The sequence below is a fragment of the Dipteris shenzhenensis genome, chromosome 14 (assembly GCF_047967505.1).
Source record: "Dipteris shenzhenensis isolate YYH24624 ecotype China chromosome 14, Dip_SZ_1.0, whole genome shotgun sequence".
Classification (NCBI taxonomy): Eukaryota; Viridiplantae; Streptophyta; class Polypodiopsida; order Gleicheniales; family Dipteridaceae; genus Dipteris; species Dipteris shenzhenensis.
In genome coordinates this window covers 47,306,400-47,333,069 of record NC_141609.1, presented here as the reverse complement: position 1 = coordinate 47,333,069, position 26,670 = coordinate 47,306,400, and the positions used below count along the sequence as shown (strand labels likewise).

Genomic DNA, 26,670 nt, shown 5'->3' with positions numbered 1-26,670 from the left:
GGTCGGCCGCCGGCGATTGGTAATGACTCTAATGGAGGCCGAGGGAGAGAGAGGGAGAGAGAGAGAGAGAGAGATCATAGCCTGATTCATAAGGTCGATCGATAGGGAAGACAGACACAGCTCGGAGACACGAATGAATGGGCTTGGAAAGTTTGTACTTACGTGACGCTATGAGGCAGCTTTTAAACTTAATTTATACAAAGAGGATGAGACGAATGATAGGATAATACCAGATGGATTTGAGAGCGAAGGTGAGGAAACGCGATTCCTGTGTCCATTCGATTGTTTAGCCAAGAGTACAGACTACTACAGAGATTGAGGAAACGCGGTTCCATGTGTCCATTCCAGTGTGGAATCATAGTTTATAGGGAGTTACAGGGGGAACGGCTCGAATCCCTAGGTTCCTTCCACCCGATCATCATCATCATGGCAGCCCAAAGTTTTTAGCGCCTTCCTCCTCGGACCCCTCCTCGCTTCTGCGAAGTTCTGCCCTGTGTATTTGGAATCTGGATCATTCTGGATTCTGTGTCAAATTCTGTTTTTTGTTAAATGCATCCCACTTACTTCCCCTAAGCTTTTATAAAAGCTAGTATCAGAGAGAAGACAGGGACGCAAACGCAAATTTCAATCAAGCGCACAAAGAGAGAGGGACAGGAGGAAAGATTAGCATATTACTGGGACAGTATTACCCCCAATGGGAACGCTATTGGCAGGCTCCAGCTTCATGGTTTCTCTTCCAAGTTCCACTCATGATCTCTCTCTAAACACACACACATATATACACGTGTACACACACACACAATTTACAAAAAATAACGCCAATTTCCAAATGCTGATGCAACTTATAGGCTCATCATTCCAGCTTTCATCTCTCCTGTCACACACTTTACAAGCTCCACGTTAATTGTAATCCTTGCTCACAAGTTCCAATTTTTGCTTCTGGCTCACAAGTTCAAATTTTGGTCCTTGTAATCAGAATCGGAGTCAAGTTCCACCACATGGACAGACACACAGTCCAACTTCGTTCATGCAGTCTAGAGGCTTCTCCTGTCCGGGCCTCTAGAGATCTTAACACTGGATTTCTCTTACAATGAGTCACAAACTTGTTGGTGGGTGAAGCTTCCAGCTAATAAATCTTTCACATACATTGGACTCTCAGCCAGATGCTATTATCTGGAATCAGTTTTAATCTCCCTCTCCCTGTCGAGTCTGTCTCACTCTCTGTAAGTTCCTTGACTTCCTCTCAAAAACACAATCTAGTTTTCTTATCAGGGAGGGTACGAGTTCAACCTTTATTGTGAAAGGCTTTCCAACACTCAAACGTGCTCTCAATATGATGGGTTTATATAAGGCCTCCTCACGGACACTGCTCTCTCTCTCTGTCTCTCTCTCTCTCTCACCCCCCCCGGCCCCCCCCCCTCCACCACACACACACTCTCCTTCTCTGCGTTGATGAGATTTTTCTCTCTGAGTTCACTATCCTTGATAGATTCTGCCTCCTCAACTCCGTTCCTTCCAAATCAGCCACCATAGATTCTCTCTGCTCCTGTCGGAGAATAGCCCGTGCCTCAACCTTCAACAATGACAAAACTGCGCCAGCTGCTTGCAGGTATCCGTCACCACTCTCATCTGGTACGGGCTGCAGCCATGGCCGCCTTCCCTCCTGCACACTCTCTACAGACTCGGCTGGGCTACCCACATCTCCAACAACTGCCCAGACACGGATGTGGATCCCTCCTGCCACCTTTGTTGTATTAGCTTATCCGGACGTGATCACAGCTTGTCCCCTACTACGGCCTTACACACACCTTCCATCAGCACTGCAAAAACGCCATATCCATTGCTTGTTCTCTATCTGAAGTAGCCTTGCCTACCCACCTCTCTCTTTTATATGCTGACAATCCTGTCCTCTACATGCCAAGTTACCCTTTGCCATGCTGCCTAGCTTCAGCAATTGACCTCCATTTTTCCATGCACACCCACCGCGCTGCGAGAATTGGCCGTTTGATTGATGAGACCTCGTTGAGCGCTTTCTTTGTTCCAACCTTTCCGTCCCCCCTGACACCAGCTTTGACCGCTGGACACCAGCGACAACACAACTTGCAATTCGACCTCACTTGCTTTGCTAGCTCGGTTATAGCCTCTGCCTTCAACCCATTTGCCCGAGTCGTGGGTGCAACCAGTTTGCGACCTTGCTGTTACATGCCGCTGCCCTGGACAATGAAATGCTCCAGCTACATACTAAGCCCACCGCAATTTCCCGTCTGATGTCCTCCTTAAAGTAGGACGATCTACGATAGCTTGATTCACCACCCTGTCCCATGTAGGACACACCCTGCGTCTCCATACAACTCTCTGCCAAGGAAACGTCTCGCTTCGTGATAAGCGATTGCATGATGCGATCAAATTTTCGGGCAACAAAATTTTTACTGGACGGTTAAGGTCCTGGAGATTTGGGTCCAAAGAGGTTGCTAGATGCCAAACTTCCCCAGCATGTACGAGCAGACACGCGATGGGGAGGGCAGCTGTGGCCAGTGATAACGGTTAAATGTATTCCTCCTGTAGGAAGGGAAACGTCTGATTAGTTCTTAATTAGTGATCTAAAGTAAAGTGTTCCGACAAACTTGAAAGAAACGTTCGCGTTCGAAACTGCTATACCTGAGTCTGCGAAAGCTCCGCCAGAGGCTAGTGAAGGAACTAATCGACTTTCTTCTGACTGCAAGACCTTAACGCACATACTTTGTGTATAGCATGCAAATGCATGGGCTAGTTGCCTCGGAAGAACGCTTTCAACTTGAGAAGTGAGGCACTTACCAAATGTCTAGCAAGCTAGCATTCCATAGACTAGGTAGTAAGGAAAAGAGACGGAGGAAGAGTACGTAAGTAAAATGATTCCAGTTTTCGCAGAAAATGGGTACATCTGCGCTTGTTCGGGATTTGCATTTGTTCTTAGCAATATGTAAACATCGTGGTCATAGCGTTTTGCACCTGAATTGTAAGTGTTCAAGCTGTTCGCGTCTGGTCGGAAATAGTAGTTGTTCTCTTGTAGGAGACCTGTTTTGATACAGTAAGATTTACAAGGTGCTCTCTTTTCGCAGTTGGCAAATGCTGTCAAGTCGTATGTCCTCCGAGCAGGGCAATACAAGCAGAGGGCAAGATCACGAAGGTTAATTAGCGATTACTCAATTCAGAATGAAGTCGACGCGACTGACCCCCATCTTGTTATCAGTTATATTTCTCTCAGAAGCATATATTCATGCATTGAGTCCAGATGGTAAGGGCAATTTGTCTTGTTTCGCTTTCTTCGGCTCCTTCTTTAACTGTATTCATGACTAGTGTGGATCGTGCATTCTGATCTCCCTTTTAATCGTTCAGGTGAGGCTTTGATCAAGTTCAAGATGGGAATAAAGACTTCCGATGGAGTCCTCGTTCATTGGAGGAAAGAGGATGCTGATCCGTGTGGCTGGCCTGGAGTCACGTGTGATAATCGAACAAGACGTGTTATTTTCCTGTAAGAGCAACATGTAGGGCCATTCAAAGTGTCTATTACAAGTTACTGTCCACCTAAAGGAATGATCTTAGGGCATCCACGTTTTGAACGTTTCTGCAGAAATCTACCATTTCGAAGACTATCGGGTTCCATTTCAACTTCTCTGGGAAAACTTGAGCAACTGCGCAGATTGTAAGTTATATCAAATAGGATTTTTTACCTTTAGTCATGGCGTCGCTGCCACCTTGCGTAGGAAAAGGATTGATTTCTCGAAATGTATGTGCAGGGGTAATCCATTTGAGCCGTGAAGTTATGTCATTGTATAGATTAAAGTTAATTACATGAGCTGGCTGACACTTATGATCTGAACAGGGGACTACATCATAACAATCTGGTTGGTACAATACCAGCTGATCTGGGAAATTGCTTTGGACTGAAGGCTCTGTAAGCCCTCTCTCTCTCTCTCTCTCTCTCTCTCTCTCAGTACGGACAGAGAATGCCCACATGCTCTGCCCGTCTGTGGCATGGAAGTGGATTGTGTAAATTTGTAATTCCATGATTATATGTCATGTAGCTCATTTTATGCCAATAATGGTAAAAACGTAGAGATTAAAGGCTCAAGTTTTGTGAGCATGCACATATTTCCGAAACCAATCCTGTCAAGATGTGGAGTACTACAATTCTCTCTCCAGAAACATATTAATGTATAAAGTCATCAAAACTGGCAATTTACTCCCACATTAGTCAGCCGTAACTGATGGAACTGCTGTGGCCTGCCACTGAGGCAAGTATATCATTCCCATGCATTACTCCTGTTCACAACCTGTACAAGTGAATCAACATTGCAGAGAAGACAGCACAACAGAAACAATATTATAATGCCTGTAAAGCTCAATAGTTGGCTAAAAAATAGAAGTCATGGGTGGGGGATTGAGTTGGTTCCAGATGGCAACTTCTACTGAGCATCTTTAACTCTTTCTGGGCCTGCAAATAGAGAAACAGATATACTTCAGAGATGGATCACTTGGGCATTCTTCGATTTCCTACGACTCTTCAGGCATGAGGATGTTACTGTGATTCAATCTGCTTAGTTCCATTTCTTTCCACCATATGCAGCCATGAGCATTTCAATCTAGAAGTTGTGATGTTGTCATGAGTCTTGTATCCCTAGTCAGAGACCAGGCATTTTGAACTGAGGATACATATATTCATACATACATATGTATTGATGAACAATTTAGAGATTTGCAAAATCAGCAGTATACAAACTTTCTAGAGTCACATAAAATTGATTCATAACTTTGCTTTCGAAGGTAAGAGGAATCCTTTCTAAAAGTGTTGGAGAAGGTTGTACCCGATGTTGCCTTCGATGGTAGAGGAAATCCTCTCTAAAACTCACTTGAAAGGTTGAGTATAAAAGTTTTCATCTATCTCATCTTGTTGAACCTGCAAACTATTAGATGTAGCCTCAAGTTGATGCCTCGGTTGTTGAGCAGGTTTTTGAGGGCCATGCATGCACACTGGTATGTAATTTGTGAATTCTAATGAATTGCCACCTCATCTTGAGGCTTGTGGTTGGTAAGAATATCTTCACAAGACAATCAAAACTTACCATTCTGCATGTTGACGATGGGCTACAATCAGCTTAATATTATGAAGATGCTGCATTGTTTCTTGTCAAGCACTCTAGTGATGTTGCTACTAAGTCCGATACCCTATGTTAGGTTTTTGGCTAGCTAGCAACAGCTTAGGTCATGGTTCTCAAGGGCGTGAAGCTTTGCAAGGGGACGCGGTTCTTCAATGTTGATGCAATCGAATTGGATCCCTTTTTCTTTTCTTTTTTTTTTGCAAGAAGTAAATTCTATTAATGCTTGAAAAAACCATACAACCAGCTTCCAATCAGAGCTGTCGATGAAAACAAAGAAAAGAGCTGGTTGCCAGCTACAAGAACAACGGTCCGTTTCCAGATCTCATGGCTGATCGCGTATAGAGAGTCCGAAATAGGAGCTAGCAACCATGTTGGTGGTCTATATGCCCAACGAATACCCCTTGTGGAAAGTGAAGAAAACTCCTGCCGGCCATGTCTGGCAGAAACGCTCCCATCTCTCGACAGTCGCTCTCGAGCTTGGAGTACCAAACTCCCAAATGGTGCATAATGTGAAGATGATATCCTGCCAGATGGCTACTAGAGTAGCCGTTGGAGGGATCAACTAGCCCCCCATCACCCTACTACATTTGGCCACCCATACGTTCCAGGCAGTGATGCTAGAGACGGTCTCCCAAACACCATCCTCCGGGAGAGATGGTGGGCGTGAGTGGGTGGGCTGAGCTGTGTCATGGATCTCAATCCGGGAAACCTGCTATCCTATAAGCCGGCATGACAGGGTCGATCGCAAAGGCGTGGCCTCCCTCCGTGAGCCAAGCCACCATCCCCCACGTGAAATCCCTGCTTATCCTCTGCATGCTAGCAACAATCCTGAGGGCCACCAACCAAATCCCTTGTGCAATGAGGCAGCCCCAAAGACAATGCAGGATGGTCTGAGCCTCCCGGTCCCAACCACTAGAAACGAGACTGTGGGGAACCAAGAGAATCCCAAAAAAAGCAGATCCAAAGTGGTACCCCTGTCTGCGAGAACTGTCCTCACTAGCAATGGGGGGTCCAGGGGCACCGTAGTCCCTCCCAGCAGCAGTTTGGGATCGCCACCTCAATCTCCTGCATCCTGATACCTGCTCCTCGGAGGTAGGAGAGGGTTTGTCTACGAGCCTCTGTCTCTCTAGGAAGTCGTCTCCATGTCCCAAAGGTTCTGGTCGGTCCCCTGTCCCACTTTGCCCATCCAATATGAGTCCGCTACCCTAGCATGTGCCCCTCCAAGTCTCTGACATCTGGGTGCCAGATTAGACCCTGCCTCTCAAATGCCTCTATGCAAGACGGCCTAGCCCGTATGAGTCCTCTTGCCAATCTCTGCCACACTCTGTAGAGACTCCGCATCAATGGAGAGCCCCTCCATGTCAACGGAGCCTCGGACAAGATCCACCTATAGGTGCCACTGGGTCCCAATGCGAGGAGCGTTAACAAGAAGCCCCCGCTGGAGTAGGAGCTTCCAGGGTTCCACACCCAGAGTAAGGCCTCTAACAACCAGCTTGCCCAAGAGGGCTCTGCTCTGCATCTCTGGGTCAATGATGCCACGTCCCCCCTACGCCTGTGGTAAGATCATTGTCTGCCAGGCCACCTTGGCTCTAGTGTTGCGTGTGCCATTCGATCCCGACCAGAGGAAGTTCCGTACTAGGTGCCGTAGCTGCCCCATGCAGCCCCGATGAAAACACCAACACTAGGCGATGTACCAGGCTAATGGCTAAGAGTACCTGGTTCACCACTAGTGCACTACACGCAAGCGAGAGTTTGGCAGAGCTCCAATATAAGAGCTTCCGCCTGACACTCTCTAGGACCGGGCTGAACTACTGCTCTGCTGAAATGTCAATGCCTACCTGGGCAGCCCAAGTAACGCGCCGTCTTTCCTCTCGGATCCAACGAAAGCCAAAATCAGCTCCATAATCTCGAACCTCCTGGGTGTCCTCCAAGCCTATGAAACCAACGGATTTGGTCCAATTTATGAAGAAACCAACGTGTGCCATCCGATCCTGACTAGAGGAAGTTCCGTACTGGGTGCCCTAGCTGCCCCATGCAACCCCGATGAAAACACCAGCACAAGGTGATGTACCAAGCTGTGGCTAAGAGTGCCTGGTTCACCACTAGTGCACGACCTGCAAGCAAGAGTTTGGCAGAGCTCCAGTATAAGAGATTCCGCCTGACACTCTCTAGGACCGGGCTGAACTACTACTCTGCCGAAATGTCAATGCCTACCGAGCAGCCTTGGTAACGCGCCGTCTCTCCTCTCGGATACAACAAAAACCAAAATCAGCTCCCCAATATCGAACCTCCTTGGTGTCCTCCGAGCCTATGAAGAAACCAACGGACTTGGTCCAATTTATGTGAGCTCCACAAGCCTCGCAATAAATGGCTAAGGCCCTTCTGACCCTCTCCAGGCTGGCCGCAGAGCCATCCACATATAGCGCTATGTCATCTACGAACTCGGAGTCAAGGAGCTCCTCCTTCTGTATGATCGGAAGCCGCATCCCTATAATACCAAGATTCTGGGAGCGCAGGAAATAACCTAAGGCCTCTACCACAAAAAGGAAAAGATAAGGGGCCAGCGGGCAGCCCTGCCTTACTCAACGAGAGAGAGGGAAGGCCTCTCTTGTGTGGCCCCCAATCCCAATAATAATCTGGCTCGAGCTACCCGCATAGAGAGCGATACCCATTTGATCCATCTGAGAAACTGAGCCTCTGTCACAAAAAGGAAAAGATAAGGGGCCAGCGGGCAGCCCTGCCTTACTGAGCGGGAGAGAGGGAAGGCCTCGCTTGTGTGGCCCCCAATCCCAATAATCATCTGGTTGGAGCTGCCTGCATAGAGAGCATGATACCCATCTGATCCATCTCTCTGAGAAACCGAGCCTCTGCATGGTCCCCTCCAAGAAGGATCACTCCACCCTATCATATGCCTTCTTGAAATCGAGAAGAGCTCCTCCTAGGATGCTACGCTCTTGGAAAAACCCGGTCCGTGTCTCATGAATGATATCTGGGAGGTGGGGTCTCAGACGTAGACTCAAGACTCTAGCCAAGATCTTGAAAGCGGTGTCCAAAAGGGTAATCGGCCTCCATTGCCGAATGTCTGACTTGTCGCCCCCCTTTTGAAGCATGCATATCGAGCCTCTACTCAAGGACTGCGGGAGTGATCTTGAGTCAAAGATCTCCTGGCAAGCTAGTCTGAAAGGGGTGATATGCTCCTAGAAGCATCAAAAAAAGGTCGGGGTTAGGCCATCCTCGCCAGGGCACTTTTGGGCTAGAAGGGCTTCCCACAACTCCTCGTCTGTGAAAGGAGCCTCTAACCGTCTAGTAAGGCCTTGCAAAAGTACTGAGGGAACCTGCTCCCAAACCGTTTTTCTAGATAGAATGGTGGTGGGTTATACCTCCTTTGATGAAAAAGCTAGCTATAGAAGCCTGTAGTCAGCTCAAGGATCTCCTACGGGTCCGTGCGCATGTGTCCCTATGGGTATCGAAGTTGCTGAAGCTGGGCTCCTGCGAACCGTTGATAGGACAAAACTTGTATCAAGTTTTGGAGCACTGTATATAGCTGTGGGTAGGCACATAGTTGTACACATCTAGGGTAGGTGTGGGCTTTTGGCATTTGTGAATTTTTCTTCACAAGCATGATGGACTAAAGTATAGTTTTTTGAGGCAATAAAGTATGTTTTACAGGGACTACATGGGATATGATGATACTGCAGTGTGGTTGCACCACAGTAATCAAGAGCATGATATCCAATGTGCGACGGTGTTTTGTTAAGGGATGACATGTGGTCTTTGTGATTGTCCTAAGCCTTATGTGTATGAGGGCAATAATTTTCCGGTGTGTTGGGATTGGTTTGTTATGTATGATAGTCTGCGGGTGAATAGGCATTAAATGCTTGCATGGTAAGGGTGTGCGTAAAGGTTGGATTTTGGGGCAATTATTGCTTGGGTGTGTGATTTGGGGGAAATGTCTTGAGAGTGGTAAAATGTCACTGATGAGGTGGCAAATTAGGCTGAGGTGGCTGGACTGATTGGGAAGGCATCCTGCTCATGCAAAGGGGCTTGCTATGTAGCAAGGAATGTAGAGCTTCTGGATTGCGATCGATCACGTGTAGAGAAATCTAGAATTTTTTAAGTCAAGAGGAAGCGACGCACGTAACTAGGAGTCTGGTAGATGAAAGCAAAAGGCTAAGCGCCCATCAAGAAAAGGCCTACGTACGTGATGGGATGGGGATTTCCGACTGCATGCTTGGCACAAAGGGACTCCAGGTTTGGAAAGGATAAGCTCTGGCTGCTCCGGGGTTACAGCTACGTGGTGAATGGGAGAGAAGGGCTATTGCAGACGCTGCTGGTTATCTTCACGTAAGGGAGTTTGTGAGCTTGTGTGCGCTGAGAAGACCTTGGCGCTGGAGATCTCCATAGATAGTGAGCTGTTTGTAGTTGGCTGAGCATGGCTACCACACAGGCAGGACGGTCGTCGTTTGCACGTGAGCTGATGCACAGAATGCATGGTCTAGCTAAGATCATCTAAAGGACTGTTGGTGGTGCTACGATGCAGCATGGAGTAATCTTAGCGACAGAGACTCCATGAATTCCGTATGCAAGAGATAGAGGGACGAAGAAATTGCAGGCTAAGGGCAATGGAACGTGACCTTCATCGATGATGGTTGTCCTAAAGGAGCTGGGCACTCTTCGTGGAAGAACGTGAGATTGATGCTTACTGCAGATGTTCGTCAATCACTGATCTTCTGCTTTGTGAGGGAAGAGAAGCTATCCTAAAGGGATTGGAAGCCTCTTTGACATGGTTGTGATCTTATGCTGATTTGATTGTGGGAGATTCCTGGGTACTGATAGAGAAGGAGAGGAGGTGGTGCTGTTGCAGCTTTGTGGGAGTTACGAGCTGTTGTTCTTGATGGAAGCTTAGGAGTGTGGGCTGTGGGTTCATAGTATTTTGAGGCTGACTGTTCTGAGTTTTGGGGGGAAGTTCCGTTCTAAGTTTATCTATTTCAGGCTGTGTAGTCTTTTGGCTCTCTTTGAGTCTGTGTGGTCCATGTTCAGTCAGTTTTTGTGGGGGGTTTGTCTCAGTGCCTAATACAAAGACACATGCTCTGGAACCTGGTTCATAAGCTCATCATCTACGAGCCCACATTGCAGCTGATCCCTATGAAGTCTCAGTTATCTGACGTGGTGATTCGTGAAGTACATACTTCCTGGTTGTCTTTCCTTTTTTTTCCTCATCACCGTGGTCCAGGGGCCTAAAAGAACTGTCGGGTCATCCTATCTCCCTACTGGACCTGCAGTTCAGAATTGGATACATGGCATTCTAGAGGAGTACATGCAGAATTCAAAGCCAACAGCCATCTTTTCAGAATTGTAGGAACCCTCATGCCAAGAGGGCAGTTTCTCTTATGGAGCTCTTGAAGAAGGATTGCTTTTGTGGATTAAAGAAGTGCAGCTCAGTTTTGAAGACCTGAAAGTTGCATTGACTCATGCCCCTGTGTTGGTATGCCTTGATTTCTCATGGCCATTCATTGTGGAGGTAGATGCTAGTGGCAAAGGCTTGGGGGCTGTTCTAAGGCAAAAGCATGATGTAATAGCTTTTGAAAGCAGAAAATTTGATGCCAAAGAGCTCACTTACCATGTTTATGATGAAGAAATGTTGACCATCCTACATGCCTTCAAAAAGTGGCATCACTAGCTATATGGGAGCAAAATCAAAGTCAAAACTGAACATAGAATACTCACATTTTTCCTCATGCACCCGACTTCTCAGCCAAGCAAAAGGGCGCTGTCCTATGATTTTGACATTGACATATAGTAAGGGAAAAGAAAATGTGGTTGCAGATGCCTTGTCGAGGATGTGGGCTTGCACATTTCTACCATCTACCAAGATTGGATACATGGAAATGCAGACATGGTTGTGGAAAACCAACAATCATGAGATGACTTGGAGAGGATGGAGGCTCTTCTACAATTGGCTAAAAAGAATATGCAAGATGCCCAAGCAAGTGAGCGTAGGAGATACTTGGTTTTCAAGGAAGGGGAATGCACATGTACATCCCCACAAAAATCGTTATGCATGCTTCACCAAAGGCTAATACCAACATAAAGCTTGCTCATCGGTATTATGTCTCTTACAAGATCATCCTCAAGAATGGGGAAGTAGCGTATCAATTGGAGCTACCGCGCACCTCCATGATCCACAATGTGTTTCATTTGTTTTTGCTGAAACCACACATGGACTAGCATGTGCACATTCTTCCAAAGCTGCCACTTATGGATGAGGAGGGTCATATCCTCTATGTCCCCGAGCACATTGTGGATTTCGGAGACAGAGGACCTGGCAACAAGGTATGCATTGTTTACCTCATCAGATGGAAAGGACTACTAGAGGATGAACAATCATGGCAGCTAGAGAGCATTGCCCAAGAGTACCCCTATCTTCTACTAGCCTGATCAACATCACTTTGCTATCTCAGCACCCTTGTGTGATAGCTAGAGCATGTAATTTTAAGGGCAAAACTCTATGGGAAGGGATGGCTGGAATAAAGGGGGGGAAAGGGACTAATTTAATAGTAATCTAGTGGGAGTTAGAGGGGATTGTGGAGGGGACTATGTAAGTTCAAACCCATCGCTCATGTATTCACTTACTGATGTGACCTCTAATCTTATCCTACTCTCCTCCTTCCTCCTCCTACATTCCTCCACACACTCTCTCTCTACCCCCTTATTCTCATCTCTCTTTTTCACTCTCCTCTACTATTTCTCTCTCTCTTCCTTTTCCATCTCTCTCTTCCTTCTTCCTCCTTCCTCTCTCTCCCCTTGTGCTAGTTCTACCCCTTTCTCTATATTTCCTGACCCCTTTTCTACATGTGCAGCTAATGTCATGTAGTTCATTGGGGCTCATTACAACTACTCAGATTGCTTGCCCATACCACGACGTACAACATAGATAGTCATTTGGAGAGACGATTTGGATTGAGCGAAGATGACGAAGAGTGCCCAAGAAGGGCTCATTGGGGTTCATTGCAGCTACTCAGGTTACTTGCTCGTACGACGACGTACAAGGGCTCATTGGGGTTCATTGCAGCTACTCAGATTGCTTACTCGTACGACGACTTACAAGGTAGATAGTCATTTAGAGGAGAGGATTTGGATTGAGTGAAGAAGACGAAGATTGAGGTTCTGATACTAATGCATTGAACCGGGAAATTGGATTTGGATTTGGATTGAGTGAAGAAGAGGAAGAGTGCCCAAGAAGGGGTTCTGATACTAATGCATTGACTAGGGAAATTGGAAGGGGGAAAGGAAAGAGAGAATAGCAAAAGAGACATCAAAGGTAGTGAGGAAGGGAGAGAGTAGGGGAAGAGAGAGAAAGAGATAGTCGGGGAAGCTGAGAGAGGGAGGCTCGAATTGGATTGACGGTAAGGTCAAATCAATAGATACCGAGAATTGAGTGGGGTTTTTTTAAAAGTCCTTACCAACATCCTCCAAATTAGCCCTCTAGCTAATTTTCCCTCTTGCCCCTCCATTAATTACAACAAGGGACGTGTGGTAGGATGCATTTGCAGCTTTGGGCAATAAGCTCACCCCCACTAGAACATATCATCCACAAGTGGATAGATAGTGTGAGAGGGTTAGTAGATGGGTGGAAAAGTATTTAAGACACCTTTTCCATGATTAGCCAAAAGTCTTTGCATCGTTGAAATGTACATATGAAAGCACTAAACATCTATTAGTTGAAATGATCTTTTTTAAGGCAATGTATGACTATGAGGTTGGGATGCAATCATAATGAATTTGGAGAGAATAAATTTGTCTTGTAGCTAGTCGAACGAAACTTGTAGGATACATAGACCAACAAAAGAAGTACACAAACGAGTGTAGGAGTAATTTGGTTTTCAAATAGCGAGACTATCTGAAACGAACAATTTCTAATCTGTCTGGTTTTCGTTGATTCTGATTAGCTCACAGGCGCTGGCATCAGTATTTCCTCCCAGCCAATCTCATGGATCGCATGCTTACACGAGATACGTAACTTTTTTTAATCCTTCATGCCTATCCACAAGCCCACAACTCCCTAGATGGTTCCCTCTGCCACATGTCCTCATTTTAGACCCTTAACTTGGTACACCATTTACCCCTCTCTTGGGGCCCCTTGGCATTATTACACATTTAGGTGCACCTAGACCTTAGCACTCAGAACCACCTAGTCGATGCCAATACACCCTCACCTAGGACCTTGGCAGTTACTTCCCTTGACCATTTTATTTACGCACATAAAATATTATAGAAGTCGGTCATCTAAGGGAAAATGCCCACCGATCTTTCCAAGGTCATGCTATCTCGGCTAGAGCATAACATTCCTTCCCTCTTCAAGCATCAGCGTCCTCGATGATGAAATTTGGGAACACTCTCCGTAATTGGTATACGGATTCCCAGGTAGCTTCCGATAGAGGTAAACCATGCCATGCAACCAACACCGTGGGTATCTTCCGATTGCGCACTTGCATTGTTCCTCGGTCCAAGATTCTTGTTGGTTTGCGTCTAGCATTATCCTCTATCTCCTGAAACAAAACCACACCTTCGATTAGTGAGTCACCAGTATGCAAAAATTTCTTTAAACGAGAAACATGAAACACTGGGTGCACCTTACACCCCGGTGGTAATTCTAATTTATAGGCTACCTTGCCTATTCTTTTTAGAATTAACCATGGCCCACAATATCGAGGTGATAACTTAGCACACTCTCCTGCAGTCAAAGACTTAGAGTGCGAAGGAACTCTGAGAAAAACTTTTTCTCCTTCCTTAAATTCTCTAGTGGATCGGTCCTCATCGCATACACCTTAGCTCTATCCATAGCTTGGCGGATGTTAGCTCTCGCAAGTGCTAGCATCTCCCGCATCTGAACCACAAAGTTCGCGGCACTAGGCACTTTCTGGGGTACTCCAACTATAGTTGGATTTGCTGGTCTATAACCATAGTTCAGCTCAAACGGACTGAACCCTGTAGAGGAATGTTTTCTATCATTGTAGGAAAACTCCAACAATGGCAACCACTTGTCCCATATATGTTGCCTCAATGACACATATGCTCTAAGCATATCCTGTTGATTCTTTCTGTCTGACCATCCGTTTCTGGATGATCCCCACTACTCATTCCCAACTCGGTCCTTAGTGTCTTAAATACCGCAGTCCAAAAATGACCGGTAAATTTGACATCTCTGTCTGACACTATGGATCTGGGTAATCCATGCAGACGAAATATATGTCTAATAAACAAATCCCACTTATGGGGCACTAACAGATTCTCTAGTTGGAATGAAGTGAGCCATCTTGGTAAGACGATCAACCACCACAAGGATAGAATCATATCCACCTTGTGTCGTAGGCAGACCTACAATAAAGTCCATGGAAATGCTCTCCCACTTACTTAGTGGTATCTCCAAGGGCTGTAAAAGTCCGGGTGGCTTCACCCGCTCGGCCTTACTTACCTGACACGAAAAACGTGTCACATATTCATGAATATGCTTTTTCATCTTTGGCTAAAAGAAATCTCGCTTCACGAGATCATATGTCTTCTCGACTCCTGGATGTCCCACACACGGGCTATCATGGCACTGTCGAATGACTCTCTGCCTGAGATCGTTCTGATTAGGTACTACTACCTTGCCATTTCTTTTCAGCATACCATCTCTTATGGCATATCTTGCATAAGTTTGGCCTTTTCTGGATGCCAGGTCATCCTTTCGTTTTCCCCAGGTTTTAACACATGAGCCTTAGGCCATAGACTCTGGACAAAATCGTCCACCTTTTGAGTTTCTCTAATCTCGGCCATTAGAGCACTCTCTAACACCATGAAACTCATATTATGCATAATGCGTGACAACGCATCAGCAACCTTATTATCCTTCCCTCTTCAGTACCGAATCGTCAAATTAAACTCCTGCATGAGTTCTGTCCACCTAGCTTGGCAGCCTCTCAAGTCAGGTTGTTTACAAAAATGTTTCAGAGTATCATGATCAACATCTACATAAAACTCTGATCCATACAAATAATGTCGCCATGTTTTCAAAGCATGGACCACAGCATACAACTCTAATTCATGAGTTGGCCAATTCCTTTGAGAGGGAGAAAGCTTCTTGCTTTCAAAGGCTACTGGCCTTCCCTCTTGGAGGAGAACTGCTCCTACCGCAATGCCACTTGCATCGGTTTCCAGGAACAACGGTTTCTGGGAATCAACTATTTTTAACACCGGTTCTGTGACCACAGCTTGTTTTATGGTGTTAAAACTTTCTTGTTGATTTTGTCCCCATATAAAAGGTACTTTATCTGAGGTCAGATCAGTCAATGGCGATACTATTTCTGAATATCCTTTGATATGCCTTCGATAAAATTGGACAAATCCCAAGAATGATCGCAAAAAGCGGTTAGACTCTGAGGGATTGGCCAAGTCAGTATCGCAGCCACTTTCTTTGGATCCATTTCTACCCCCTCTGGAGTAATTATGAATCCTAAGTATTCAAGTCTAACCATACACAGTATAGTTTTCTTCTTATTTACATAAAGAGTGGCTTTCCTCAAAGTACTGAACAATATTCTTAAGTGTTCACGATGCTCGGTAATACTTTTACTGAATACTAGAATATCGTCAATAAAGTGTACTACAAACTTTCTGATATATGGATGTAGTAAATCGTTCATAAGCATGACGAATGTAGCTGGAGCATTGGTAAGTCCAAAGGGCATTACCAAAAACTCATAATGACCAAACCTGCTTCTAAAAGCGGTTTTATGCACATCCTCGGCTCTAATGCGGATCTGATGGTAGCCACACTTAAGATCTATCTTACTGAAAATTACGGCCCCATGTAATGCATCTAGCAAATCATCGATCTGAGCCATCAGATACCTATGCTTAACAGTGATATTATTCAATGCTCTGTAATCTATACAGAGACAAAAAGTATCATCTTTCTTCCTCTTTAATATCACTAGCGAAGCAAAAGGTGAAAAACTAGGTTGAATCTGCCCCAGCTTGAGGTATTCTTCCAGTTGTCTTCGCACCTCAGCTTCTTCTGTAAAGCTTAATCTATAGGGAGGTCTATTTACAGGTTCTGCCCCCGGAATAAGCTCAATTTTATGTTGAACATTCCGCTCTGGAGGTAACCCATAAGGTAACTCATCCCTAAAACAATCAGAGAACTTCTCCGATATCTCTTTAGCCAACTCGGCCATTTACCCATCTTGGGTAGCCTCAGTGCTAGTTGACGCATCATCAATCGACTCTACCGATGCTATACACAAACACAGAAACTCTTTCGAAGTCTTCCGAATTTCCATGGCTGAAATCAATGGTCCTCGAGGTAAATCCTTTTCACCTCGCAAAACATATTCTACCCCGTTCATCTTGAACTGGTAAATATGCTTTTTCCAATCAATGGCTGGATTTTTTCAAAAATGCCAAGCCCTATCTAGGGCTATATCTGCGTGAGCTAGCCTGGTCAATTCAAAGTCCAGCTTCTCAACATAGTCTTGAATTTGAAGTTCCAACTGGGTAACCCTCTGGTCCCATACTTCAGTTGCACTTCTGTCCACCATCTTGACCATATAAGCATAGTCAGACGGACTAGTTTTCAACTTGAGCCTCTTTATAAGCTTCGAGTTAATTACATTGTGCGTTGACGCTGAGTCAAACAACACAATCAGATCACGATTGGCTACTTGCCCTTTCATTTTAATCAACTCGGGCTCATCGAAAACCGTATACCCCGTTGCTGCGGGCTTTAAAAGGATGTTATCAGGTGCACCGCTTACTAACTTAATAACATACACACTTAACAACATAGGTACTAACCTCTGAGCAGTTGCATCTGCATATGTTCCGCATTGGGACTCTCCTGCATTTCCGCGTCGCATTCAGATCACGTGAGGCTTGTCCATCAAATAGTTGAAGGTGCGCCATGCCATCACAGCTCATCATCAGCCTACCCCGCTGCTTTCCCCTCGTCAAACCTCTCTCCACGAAGTAGTCCTCCGTCTGCGCTCCTTTCGTCCAGCTTGAACGCTCACCTACTCTGATACCAAATGAAACAAACAATTTCTAATCTCTATGGTTTTCGTTGATTCTGATTAGCTCACAGGTGCTGGCATCAGTATTTCCTCCCAGCCAATCTCATGGATCGCATGCTCACACGAGATACGTAACTTTTTTTAATCCTTCATGCCTATCCACAAGCCCACAACTCCCTAGATGGTTCCCTCTGCCACATGTCCTCATTTTAGACCTTTAACTTGGTACACCATTTACCCCTCTCTTGGGGCACAATTAAAACATTTGCCCCTTGGCATTATTACACATTTAGGTGCACCTAGGCCTTAGCACTCAGAACCATCTAGTCTATGCCAATACACCCTCACCTAGGACCTTGGCAGTTACTTCCCTTGACCATTTTATTTACGCACATGAAATATTACAGAAGTCGGTCATCTAAAGGAAAATGCCCACCGATCTTTCCGAGGTCATGCTATCTCGGCTAGAGCATAACACTATCTACATCTACAGTTGCACAAACTTACAAAATGTGATCTTAAGAGCAAGCACCAAACTGTTGGAGTACACGTGAGCCACACTTTATTCTAACATGGTATTTGAGCACAAGGGAGTGCGATCATAGCCAAGGATTGACATAGCCTTGGAGATAAAATAAAGGGAAAGGAAGCACTAAGATTTAACTTCAATATTTGAAAGAGAAAGGTGAATTTTGATCAATTAGGTGTGACAAAGGTTATGCTTGAAATCTCTTTTGAAGTAATTCTCATAGTGTGATAATGTAGTCTTGGATGTGGATTCTAAATTTTGATGAGACAGGTATGTTTGATGGTATCAAATATCCGATCTAGAAAATTACAATTCGAGCTATTTGGTTGCATGGAGCATATTAGACATTGTTGAAGGAGGTAGTGAAGAATCTCACGAATCAAGCCATTCTAAGGCAAAATGTGGGGCAATTTACTACACCGACTACTATATGCAATCAAAGATTCATGAAGATTCTAGCTTGGTGGATGTTTCAGGAGGTTCTTGGCTTGTTGCAATAGAAGGCAATAGAACGTGAAGAACTTGGGTATATTTTCTCTCAGTGCATTAAGGTTGATTTAGCTGCATACTTTGGTCACAATGTTTGTTTACATGGATGGTGAAAGCCTTCTAAATAAACAAAGGGGCATTCTTATGGTAGAGGCATCCACAACCTTTTGCTTATTAGTTGAAGATATTTGTGTCGAGGACCCCTCAAGGTTGTGATTTGGACTAGGACTAGCATGAAGGGCCTTTCCAGATGGATCATGTGCATAATGTTGGAGAGCTATGTTGAAGACCTAATTGAAGAATTTGTGTTGGAGATCGGGAGACCAAGAGAATATAAGGGATTATAGTTAGTTTGGTGGAATCAGGAGTGGAGATTAATGCGAACTTGTTTTTGCAGATGATTGGGAGCAGGTCCATAGTTTTAGAAGGACATCTGTTGGTTGGGATTTGTGTGATGATTTCACCTAGTTGTAATGAGGATGAGTTTTAGGACAAGTTAAATTAGTTTGGGGCTAGTGTAGTAGGGACACAATGATAGTATCTCGACTAGGCCTTTGTTCGCTCTTGCACACTCGATGCATGCTCTATATCCTTTCTCTTCCTTATCTCACCCAATTTTTTAGTTGGGCATTGAGTCAAATCCTTCCTAGAGTCAACAAAATGGAATAATAGTTTTGTTCCCAATATTTCCCGACCCGCTTCAATGAGGGTTCAAAGCCTGAATATGTGGTTCAATGTGGAGCACGCACCGTTGTCTAAAACCCTTTGGGTCATCTTACTATGAACGGGCCAATGAAATTCTCAAGTATTGTCACAAGCGACTTGGGCATGGCATGATCGATTATGATAGTCCTATTGTTCGATAGTAGATTGAATCCCCCCCCTCCCACACACACACATGCTTTTTTTGTGTGAAAAGAGTATCTCATTTAGAAAGAATGTACACTAATAAACCACTAGATCTCCAAGAGAATGCACATCTTGGAGACACCGATACAGGAAGGATAAAAAGAAGTAATAAACATCCACCGAAAGAGTGTCCGCATATTGGATTGTTACGGGCATGATATAGTGACCACAATGCCCAATAGCATTAAAACTGAACATAGTCTGGCGTAGGGGTATATCTATCAAATAACCAAAAACCACATTGCCAAAAGAGATCCTGGGAAAACAGCATGACGATAAGCCTAGATTCTGGGAAAATCACGGGCAGTAGGGTAGGCCCAGAGTAGATGTAGAACAGTCTCCCTCAGATGCGAACGGTAGGGTACGTCGAGAGTACATGAAGAACAGTCTCCCTCGGATGCAGACGGGTAGGCAAATCCAAACAAGCTACACACCGGGCAGCCAATAAAGAACACACTAGTAAAGCACCTACCAAACAACACCACAAGTAAACCCACTGCCAGAGTGGTAATTTACTGCTCCAAGTGCGCCGAAGACAAACCTTCCACAAAGTAAGAGATTTGTCAAGGAGCAAAAAAAGTTTCTCATGCTCCTAGATCCACACTATGGGAGCAATGTATGATAAGTTTTCTTGGCAGAAAGATCCACAAAAGAGAAAGGAGAACAGCTTGGAACTCCCGAATCAAACTCCCAATCCAGCAAAGGAAGAGTACAAACAAACGTGGGACAGGCTAAAAAGGTTGCAACACGGGGATCGATATCTTGTTTCTCCTTGATGTGCATACAAGCTTCACAATAGAGCGTGTGTTCTTAACCTTCTACTTCACCTATTGGGAAGAACTTGCAGGTTCTGTATTCTTGTGGTAGGTATTTATTTCCACCTGCCCACTTCCACTTCTAGATCATGCGAGTTGTGGAGGGAGAAAGAAAGAAAGTTTATTAATGTCTACGAAAGACCGAAGGGTCTATGAGATTGAAAAGAAACCAGATACAATGAAGCCTAAGGGTGGGGCCACGAAAATGGGCTCCTCTACCCAAGGCTGAGAGAGAGAGAGAGAGAGAGAGAGAGAGAGAGATCTCACCAGTCCTAGAAAGGGATACCATGTTATTACTGCAACTATTTTCTAACTGCATTCATCTGTTTATGGTGAGCCTTACAGGTATTTGGAGGTAAACTATTTGAGTGGCCATATACCCAGTGAGCTTGGTAGATTGTCACAACTCATGATTTTGTAAGTCCTCTGTAACCTATTCAGATGGCATTTTAAACATATTTTGCTGTCAAAAGCAATGAAAATATCAATTATCATGGAAGGTGCATATAGTTTGTTACCTACAGATAAAACCTCATAAGCTAGAAGATCCCTTCCCAATCTTTTCTTATCTATGGATCCCAGCATCAGAACATATTTCATTACATCCCAGAATCAGACTGACATATGGATTTCTGACTTTGCTGTAGGGATCTTTCCAGCAATTCTCTCAGTGGAAACATTCCCGTCTCTCTTGGAAATCTTGGAAAGCTGACTGTTTTGTAAGTTATCCGCTATACAACGAGATAAGTAGAATGCGGTTTTGAAGGGGGTATATAGTCATTGGATTAGATACAACTTTTTTCTTTTCTGCAATCAAGGTTTGCTTCTAGTTGCAAGCAAGAGTTTTTTGATGATGTTTCATGTGATTATCTTATAATTTTAAATTTTGTTGCATAATTTCCCCCAGTAATGTCTCAACAAATTTCCTGACCGGTGAAATCCCAGAAACTGGAGTTTTGAAGAATTTCAATGAAAAGTCGTGAGTATTTCTTAGTAGTGGACATTTGGTTTGCAAAATTTCATGTTAAGCTTGCAAACAAGCGAATCCATAAGCCCTGTGGGAATTTGAAACATAGATATTTGAGGCTGATTGGCAGCTTCAGAACACTGTGAGGACTATAGTTACATGGAAATGTTTGAGAGTTTTGCAGATTTGTTGGAAATTTGGGGCTGTGTGGTCAGCAAGTAGCTGCGATCTGCATTAGTCAGCTGGAAGGTCCCACTGCAAGTCCTGACTCTTTTACCACACCTCTAATAGGGTTTGAAGGGGCTCCAAATCCTGGTGGGTTGTGAATTTTACTGACAATTTCAGATTAAATACTGTTTTTTCTCTTCTGTGTGGATTTGTATGTGTGAGAGCATATTTTTATACTATGGTCTACACCCACCGTTGGGCGCTGATGACCTCAGTGGGGATGTCATAGTAGCTAGTCCCTGCTATGCATGATGGAGTTTATGGTTTTCAACCTTGTGAGTGACTATCATGAGATTGAAACTGCACTATGTTGTGCTTTTAGAGGATGAGTTTGGGAATGTTCCTGGATTCATCTAGGTATATCTGCATATCTTGCATTTATTCCGAGAATACAGTACAATATCCACACTGAGGTTTCCTCAATGCATGGTATGGAGCTGGGCTTGTTTCTGGATAGGTAATTCTTCATATGAAGGATTTGTTTCTAAAGTATGCTTTTGAACTAGCTCAACCACTGAACAAGGATTTAAAACTGTCTCTGTTTTTTGCCAGCTGAGTTTGTTTCTAAAGTATGAAGGATTTGTTTCTAAAGTATGCTTTTGAACTAGCTCAACCACTGAACAAGGATTTAAAACTGTCTCTGTTTTTTGCCAGCTGAGTTTGTTTTACATGCTGCAAATCTGTGTGGATATTTTATTTAAAATTTTGTTTTGCTTCTCAGAAGAACTTATGAGCATGTATGATATTGAAATGATTTGCTGAATCAGGCCTTCAAAAGAAGTCTGCTCACTACTCAACAGAACTCCTTGTCAGTGCACTTGGCACTGTTGGTGTTTCACTCCTTGTTGCTTTGATGTGCTTTTGGGGATGTTTCTTGTATCATAAAATTTGGAAGAAATCAAAATCTCCAGAAGTGGAGCCAGCAGCTGCAATGTTCACTGGTGACGCTACTGTGCTTTTCAGCTTCTCTGCTACCTATGAACATTAAATGGGTATGGCCATTTGTATCAAGAATGCAGAACTCACTAATTTTATCTTGATAATTTTGCAGCTGCTAAGGTAGTGTTTTTCCATGGTGATTTACCTTACACATCCAAAGAAATAGTGAGGAAAATAGACATGCTCACTGAGGATAGTGTCATTGGGTACGGAGGCTTTGGAACTGTGTACAAGCTTGTGATGGAGGATGGTGGCACATTTGCTGTCAAGAAGATAGAGAAACACAATCTAAGTTCAGATAGATTTTTTGAAAGAGAATTGGAGGTTTTGGGTAGCATCAAACACAGGAATTTAGTCAATCTACGAGGCTATTGCAATGCTCCTTCAGCAAGGTTACTGATATATGACTATCTACCAAGGGGAAGCTTGGATGAAGCTCTTCATGGTAAGATAGGCAATTTTATGATTCTAATTGCAATGCCAAAAAACTAATTTAAACCTCTTTAAGTTTCATTTTTAAATCTCTCTTTTGTCCAAGAGCTCAATTCAGATGACAAACCTATCATGCATCACTTCTTCACACCCGATTCGTTATGAAGTTGCAATCAAGATATTCTATAGAAAGTGCTTCCTTATGCATGCATGATACAATAGCGAAATTAGCCACGTTTCTGAAAAGTGGTCCACATCTATTCAACTATTTCCCTTTCTTTTCTTTCTTCCTTTTCCAGAAAAGGAACAGTCTATTAGAAGCTTGAGAAAATACAAATTCAGCAATCCGTGAGGACATGAAAAAAAAAAGGTGCTGATTGTCCTGCAGCCTGGCTCTCAGGGTCTCATCTCATTGCCTAGAGTAGCCAGAAGTAGGCAACCAAATAGCCAAGGGGAAGGGGTATACAACCAATTGGTACCTCGATCTGTCAAAAGATAAATGATACCTGCAGCAGACCAAGCCTTGCAGAAATGCTCATGCCTTTCAACAGTCTTGCTAGAGTCTTCTATGCCCTGCTCCTAGATGGCACGTGGAGTATAGATGATCATGTATCATGTCAAATACTGATGAGGGTGGCCGCAGTTTGGGTCTGCTTCCCACATAACAAGACTGCATCAGGCCACCTAGATATATGCTAGGCTGTGATGCTGGAGATATGATGTCCTCCAGCGAGGGATTTGGGTGCCATCAAGTTGGGGGGAGGCCTCGAGGATTTCGAGACTAGTGATTAGCTCACTGTCAATGAGATAGGCTGCCAAGGTCACCTTGATGGGAAAAGTATCTCTGTCAGCCAAGCCACCATCCCCCAAGTGAATACCCAATGGATCCTCTGCACCTTGGACAGAGTCTTAAGTAATTCCAATGAGATCCTCTAGGCCAAGCTTGTGTCCATATACCGTGGTCTTCTTCCAACTTTGTGTGCTTTTGAAGTCGATCAATATGTAGCTAGTCCTGCTAACATGATGGAGTTGATCGCAGTATTGTTTTTTTGTTTTAAACTTTTCATGATGGATTTCGGTTACCTTTAACTATTTGAAGCGTGGTCATGTTTCTCCATGACTTTGCTGAGCCATGAATATGCATTGATAGCTCAATCTTTTTAAACTGGCTTTTTGTGGCTATTATTCCTATTTTCAAATCACTTGTGACTGAAGATTACACTTTATGACTAGCTTAAGTGTTCACTACCCTTGCTCAATATGGAATGTCATACTCATTTGAGTGATTTTGTACTACTAGCAGAACAAAAATCAGAGGACTCAACTCTCTTGTGGGGAGCAAGGCTGAAAATTGCTTTAGGAGCTGCCCGAGGATTGGCGTACTTGCACCACGATTGTTCACCCAGAATTATACACCGCGATATAAAGTCAAGCAACATTCTCTTAGGAGAAAATCTAGAGCCACATGTATCAGACTTTGGACTTGCCAAGCTGTTGGAGGACAATGATTCACATGTCACAACAGTTGTAGCTGGGACATTTGGGTACTTAGCTCCCGGTAAGTATTGTTATCTGAAAGTTGCAATATCATTTACGGTTGTCAACAGCAACATGTCGAGTATATCGAACGCAATTTCAAGTGTATATATAGAATTTGCTCATCCTTTGATGTAAATTTTTGTTACTTTGATTGTAGAGTATTTGCAGAATGGAAGAGCGACAGAAAAGTCTGATGTATACAGCTATGGAGTGGTTTTGCTTGAGCTATTGAGTGGGAAACGGCCAACTGACTCATCTTTTGTAGAGAGAGGTTTGAACATAGTTGGATGGGTGAGATTTTGAAAACTTCCTACCTCCCTTTCTCCTGATTATAGTTCTGAATTGCTCATAGATTACTAATGCGGTTGAAACCAAAATCATGTTGACACTAACCATGGAATTTTTTCCCTGTTAACAGGTTAATACTCTGGTAAAGGAGAAGAGAGTGAAGGATATTGTTGATACATCATGTGAAATATTACCAGTAGAGAGCTTGGAAGCAGTGCTTTGCATTGCAACCTTTTGTGTAAAGCCTATTCCAGAGGAAAGGCCAACCATGCACATGGTTGTGAAAATGCTGGAAGCTGAGATGATGTCTCCCTGCTCTAGTGATTTTTATGAATCAAACTCCGAGTAACGAGGAGATTGTCCTCCAGGGTTGTCAATTTCTTGGATTGTAAGGCCATTCATTCTTTATTCTTTGTTTTGCAAACCACAAAAATCAGCTTGCAGAAAGGATAACATCAAAGACCATATCTGAGGTTTTTATTTGTATTTACAGAAGGATAGATTTAAAATTACAGGCACAATTTGTACAGTCAGTTTTGTTGTACCTGCAATTGTAACATCACATCCCATGTGGTTGGGGCTACTATACATGAGCAATTCTTATTTAACCAAGTGAGTTCACGGTAGCATTGTATAGAGATTTCGTTCTTCCTACCTTGCCAAGATCATTCTGAAATGGCTCCATTCTGATCCTGTGTGCACCTTTACGATACCTTGTTCTCGAAATCATTCTGAAATGTCATTCTCAGAACAGAAGACAGTTATAATGATTTCGAGGACAAAGTATCTTGAAGGTGCACACTGGATGTCTAATAACCACATCAGTGAAATATTTTTAGGATCCAGTGTGCACCTTCATGATACCTTGTCCTCAAAGTCATTCATACACAGTACTATTTTATCGGTTTTTTGTGGCTGGAAGGACAGACTCACGAATCTTCTCTGAGATTTTTGTCTATTTGTATTGTTTTTTTCTAGCCCCTTTTACATTTCTTTTCTCATAGGTCTTCAAATATCTAAATACCTGGGGGCTGTCCTTTTATCAAGGAGACACCTTTCTGAATCTGCAGAATCTTACCATTGTCAGTATGCTTTAAATGAGTCAAGCAGTTATGGATACAGTGCACAGAAGTGTCCATATCTCACAAATGAATTTCACAGAGGAGCCTCTAGTTCTGCAGTAAAAAGCCTCCTTTGGGTACCCTCCCAGTATTTTCTAGAGTATTACATCCATAATGTTTACAGATTGCTAATTCAAGTGGCTGTGAGGTAGGTTTTTTCTATTTCATGCTGCAAACTAAGTAAACATGAAGCACACTATTAGGTCATGGCCATCTTGCGTCCTTTTATTAAGTAAACACATATTTGAATCTGCAGAATCGTACCATTTCTCAGTATGTCTTAAATGACTCAATCAGCTACGGATACAGAGCACAGAAGTTCCATACCTCACAAATAAATTTCGCAGAAGAGCCTGTAGTTCTGCAGTAGAAAAGCCTTCAATGGTGCATTCTCAGTATTTTCTGTTAATTTTATAGCGGTAATATTCACAGTTTGCTATTTCAATTGGCTGTGAGATAGAGTTTTTCTATTTGAAGCTGCAGACTAAGTAAACATGAAGCACACTAGGTCATGGCCATCTCGGAGTTGCTGGATCCAACCAGACTTATTGATTGGAAAAGTATGGACTTCAGGGATCTCCTAGGATCTCTCTTTTGCAAACACTATGTTTGCAATATGCCGAGCCACAAGAAGCCACACCATCCTTTTCTTTGCAAGAAGTACTGTTTGCAAATCCAATCCGACACAGATTCTCAGCAAGTCTTACTTTAGCTTTAATCTCCACAATAGACATCCTGGATATCTTTATCCACATTGTATTGGTATAAACTTGTCGTAGTGTAACTTCCCCAAGATTCAGTGGTACACCACCTTGGATCATTTGATTCTCTGTCAATTAGGGGTTGAGAGCTTTGAAATATAACCACACAATGTCTGTAGGCCTGCAGGCTCACCAAGTATAGCAATAACTTTTTGAGCTAATATAGGAATGCCTATGGTTGTATGGTTTGATGGACTCGAGTTGTAGGCCACAGAAAGTGACCCCTTCACAATTCCAAGCTAGTGAAGCATGTTTTGTTGCAGCTTCCCCTGCTCTTCTTTTCTGCGGTGACATTGGTTGTATGCTTCTTGATTTGCCAAGGTTGTAGTTCTTTTGAGAAGAAATACATTGTCAAAAGAGGATTGATCTGCTGCAGTGCTCCATGGCTGCTGCTCCTAGACACCCTCAACAGACCTGATTTAGTCCTCTTCGCCTTCCTCCCCCCTGCCCAGCCGCCTCGCC

At 43.8% G+C, this 26,670-nt stretch overlaps 1 protein-coding gene across 5 annotated transcripts; it reads left to right on the top strand.

The window, feature by feature from the left end:
* On the top strand, positions 1–24,934 carry LOC147894736 (LRR receptor-like serine/threonine-protein kinase FEI 1). Of its 5 annotated transcripts, none has more exons than XM_087384517.1 (14): positions 1–19; positions 3,099–3,274; positions 3,376–3,511; positions 3,611–3,682; positions 3,863–3,934; positions 20,279–20,350; positions 20,581–20,652; positions 20,841–20,912; positions 21,085–21,215; positions 21,896–22,069; positions 22,180–22,512; positions 23,803–24,057; positions 24,196–24,329; positions 24,457–24,934. In XM_087384517.1, the coding sequence occupies exons 2-14, from the start codon at positions 3,193–3,195 to the stop codon at positions 24,673–24,675; spliced, it is 1,824 nt and encodes a 607-aa protein (XP_087240643.1). In that variant the 5' UTR covers positions 1–19; positions 3,099–3,192; the 3' UTR covers positions 24,676–24,934. The 5 variants fall into 5 exon arrangements, with proteins under 5 accessions (XP_087240643.1, XP_087240642.1, XP_087240639.1 ...); XM_087384516.1 differs by lacking the exon at positions 1–19 and adding an exon at positions 1,856–2,133; XM_087384513.1 differs by lacking the exon at positions 1–19 and adding an exon at positions 1,856–2,550.
* The last annotated feature ends 1,736 nt before the right edge of the window (positions 24,935–26,670 follow it).

Excerpts from the sequence above, each read along its gene's own strand:
- LOC147894736 (XM_087384517.1), top strand. The coding sequence starts at position 3,193 with ATGAAGTCGACGCGACTGACCCCCATCTTGTTATCAGTTATATTTCTC. Across the intron at positions 20,913-21,084 it reads AAGAATTTCAATGAAAAGTC|ATTTGTTGGAAATTTGGGGC; the intron begins GTGAGTATTTCT and ends AGAGTTTTGCAG. Across the intron at positions 22,513-23,802 it reads CTTGGATGAAGCTCTTCATG|AACAAAAATCAGAGGACTCA; the intron begins GTAAGATAGGCA and ends TACTACTAGCAG.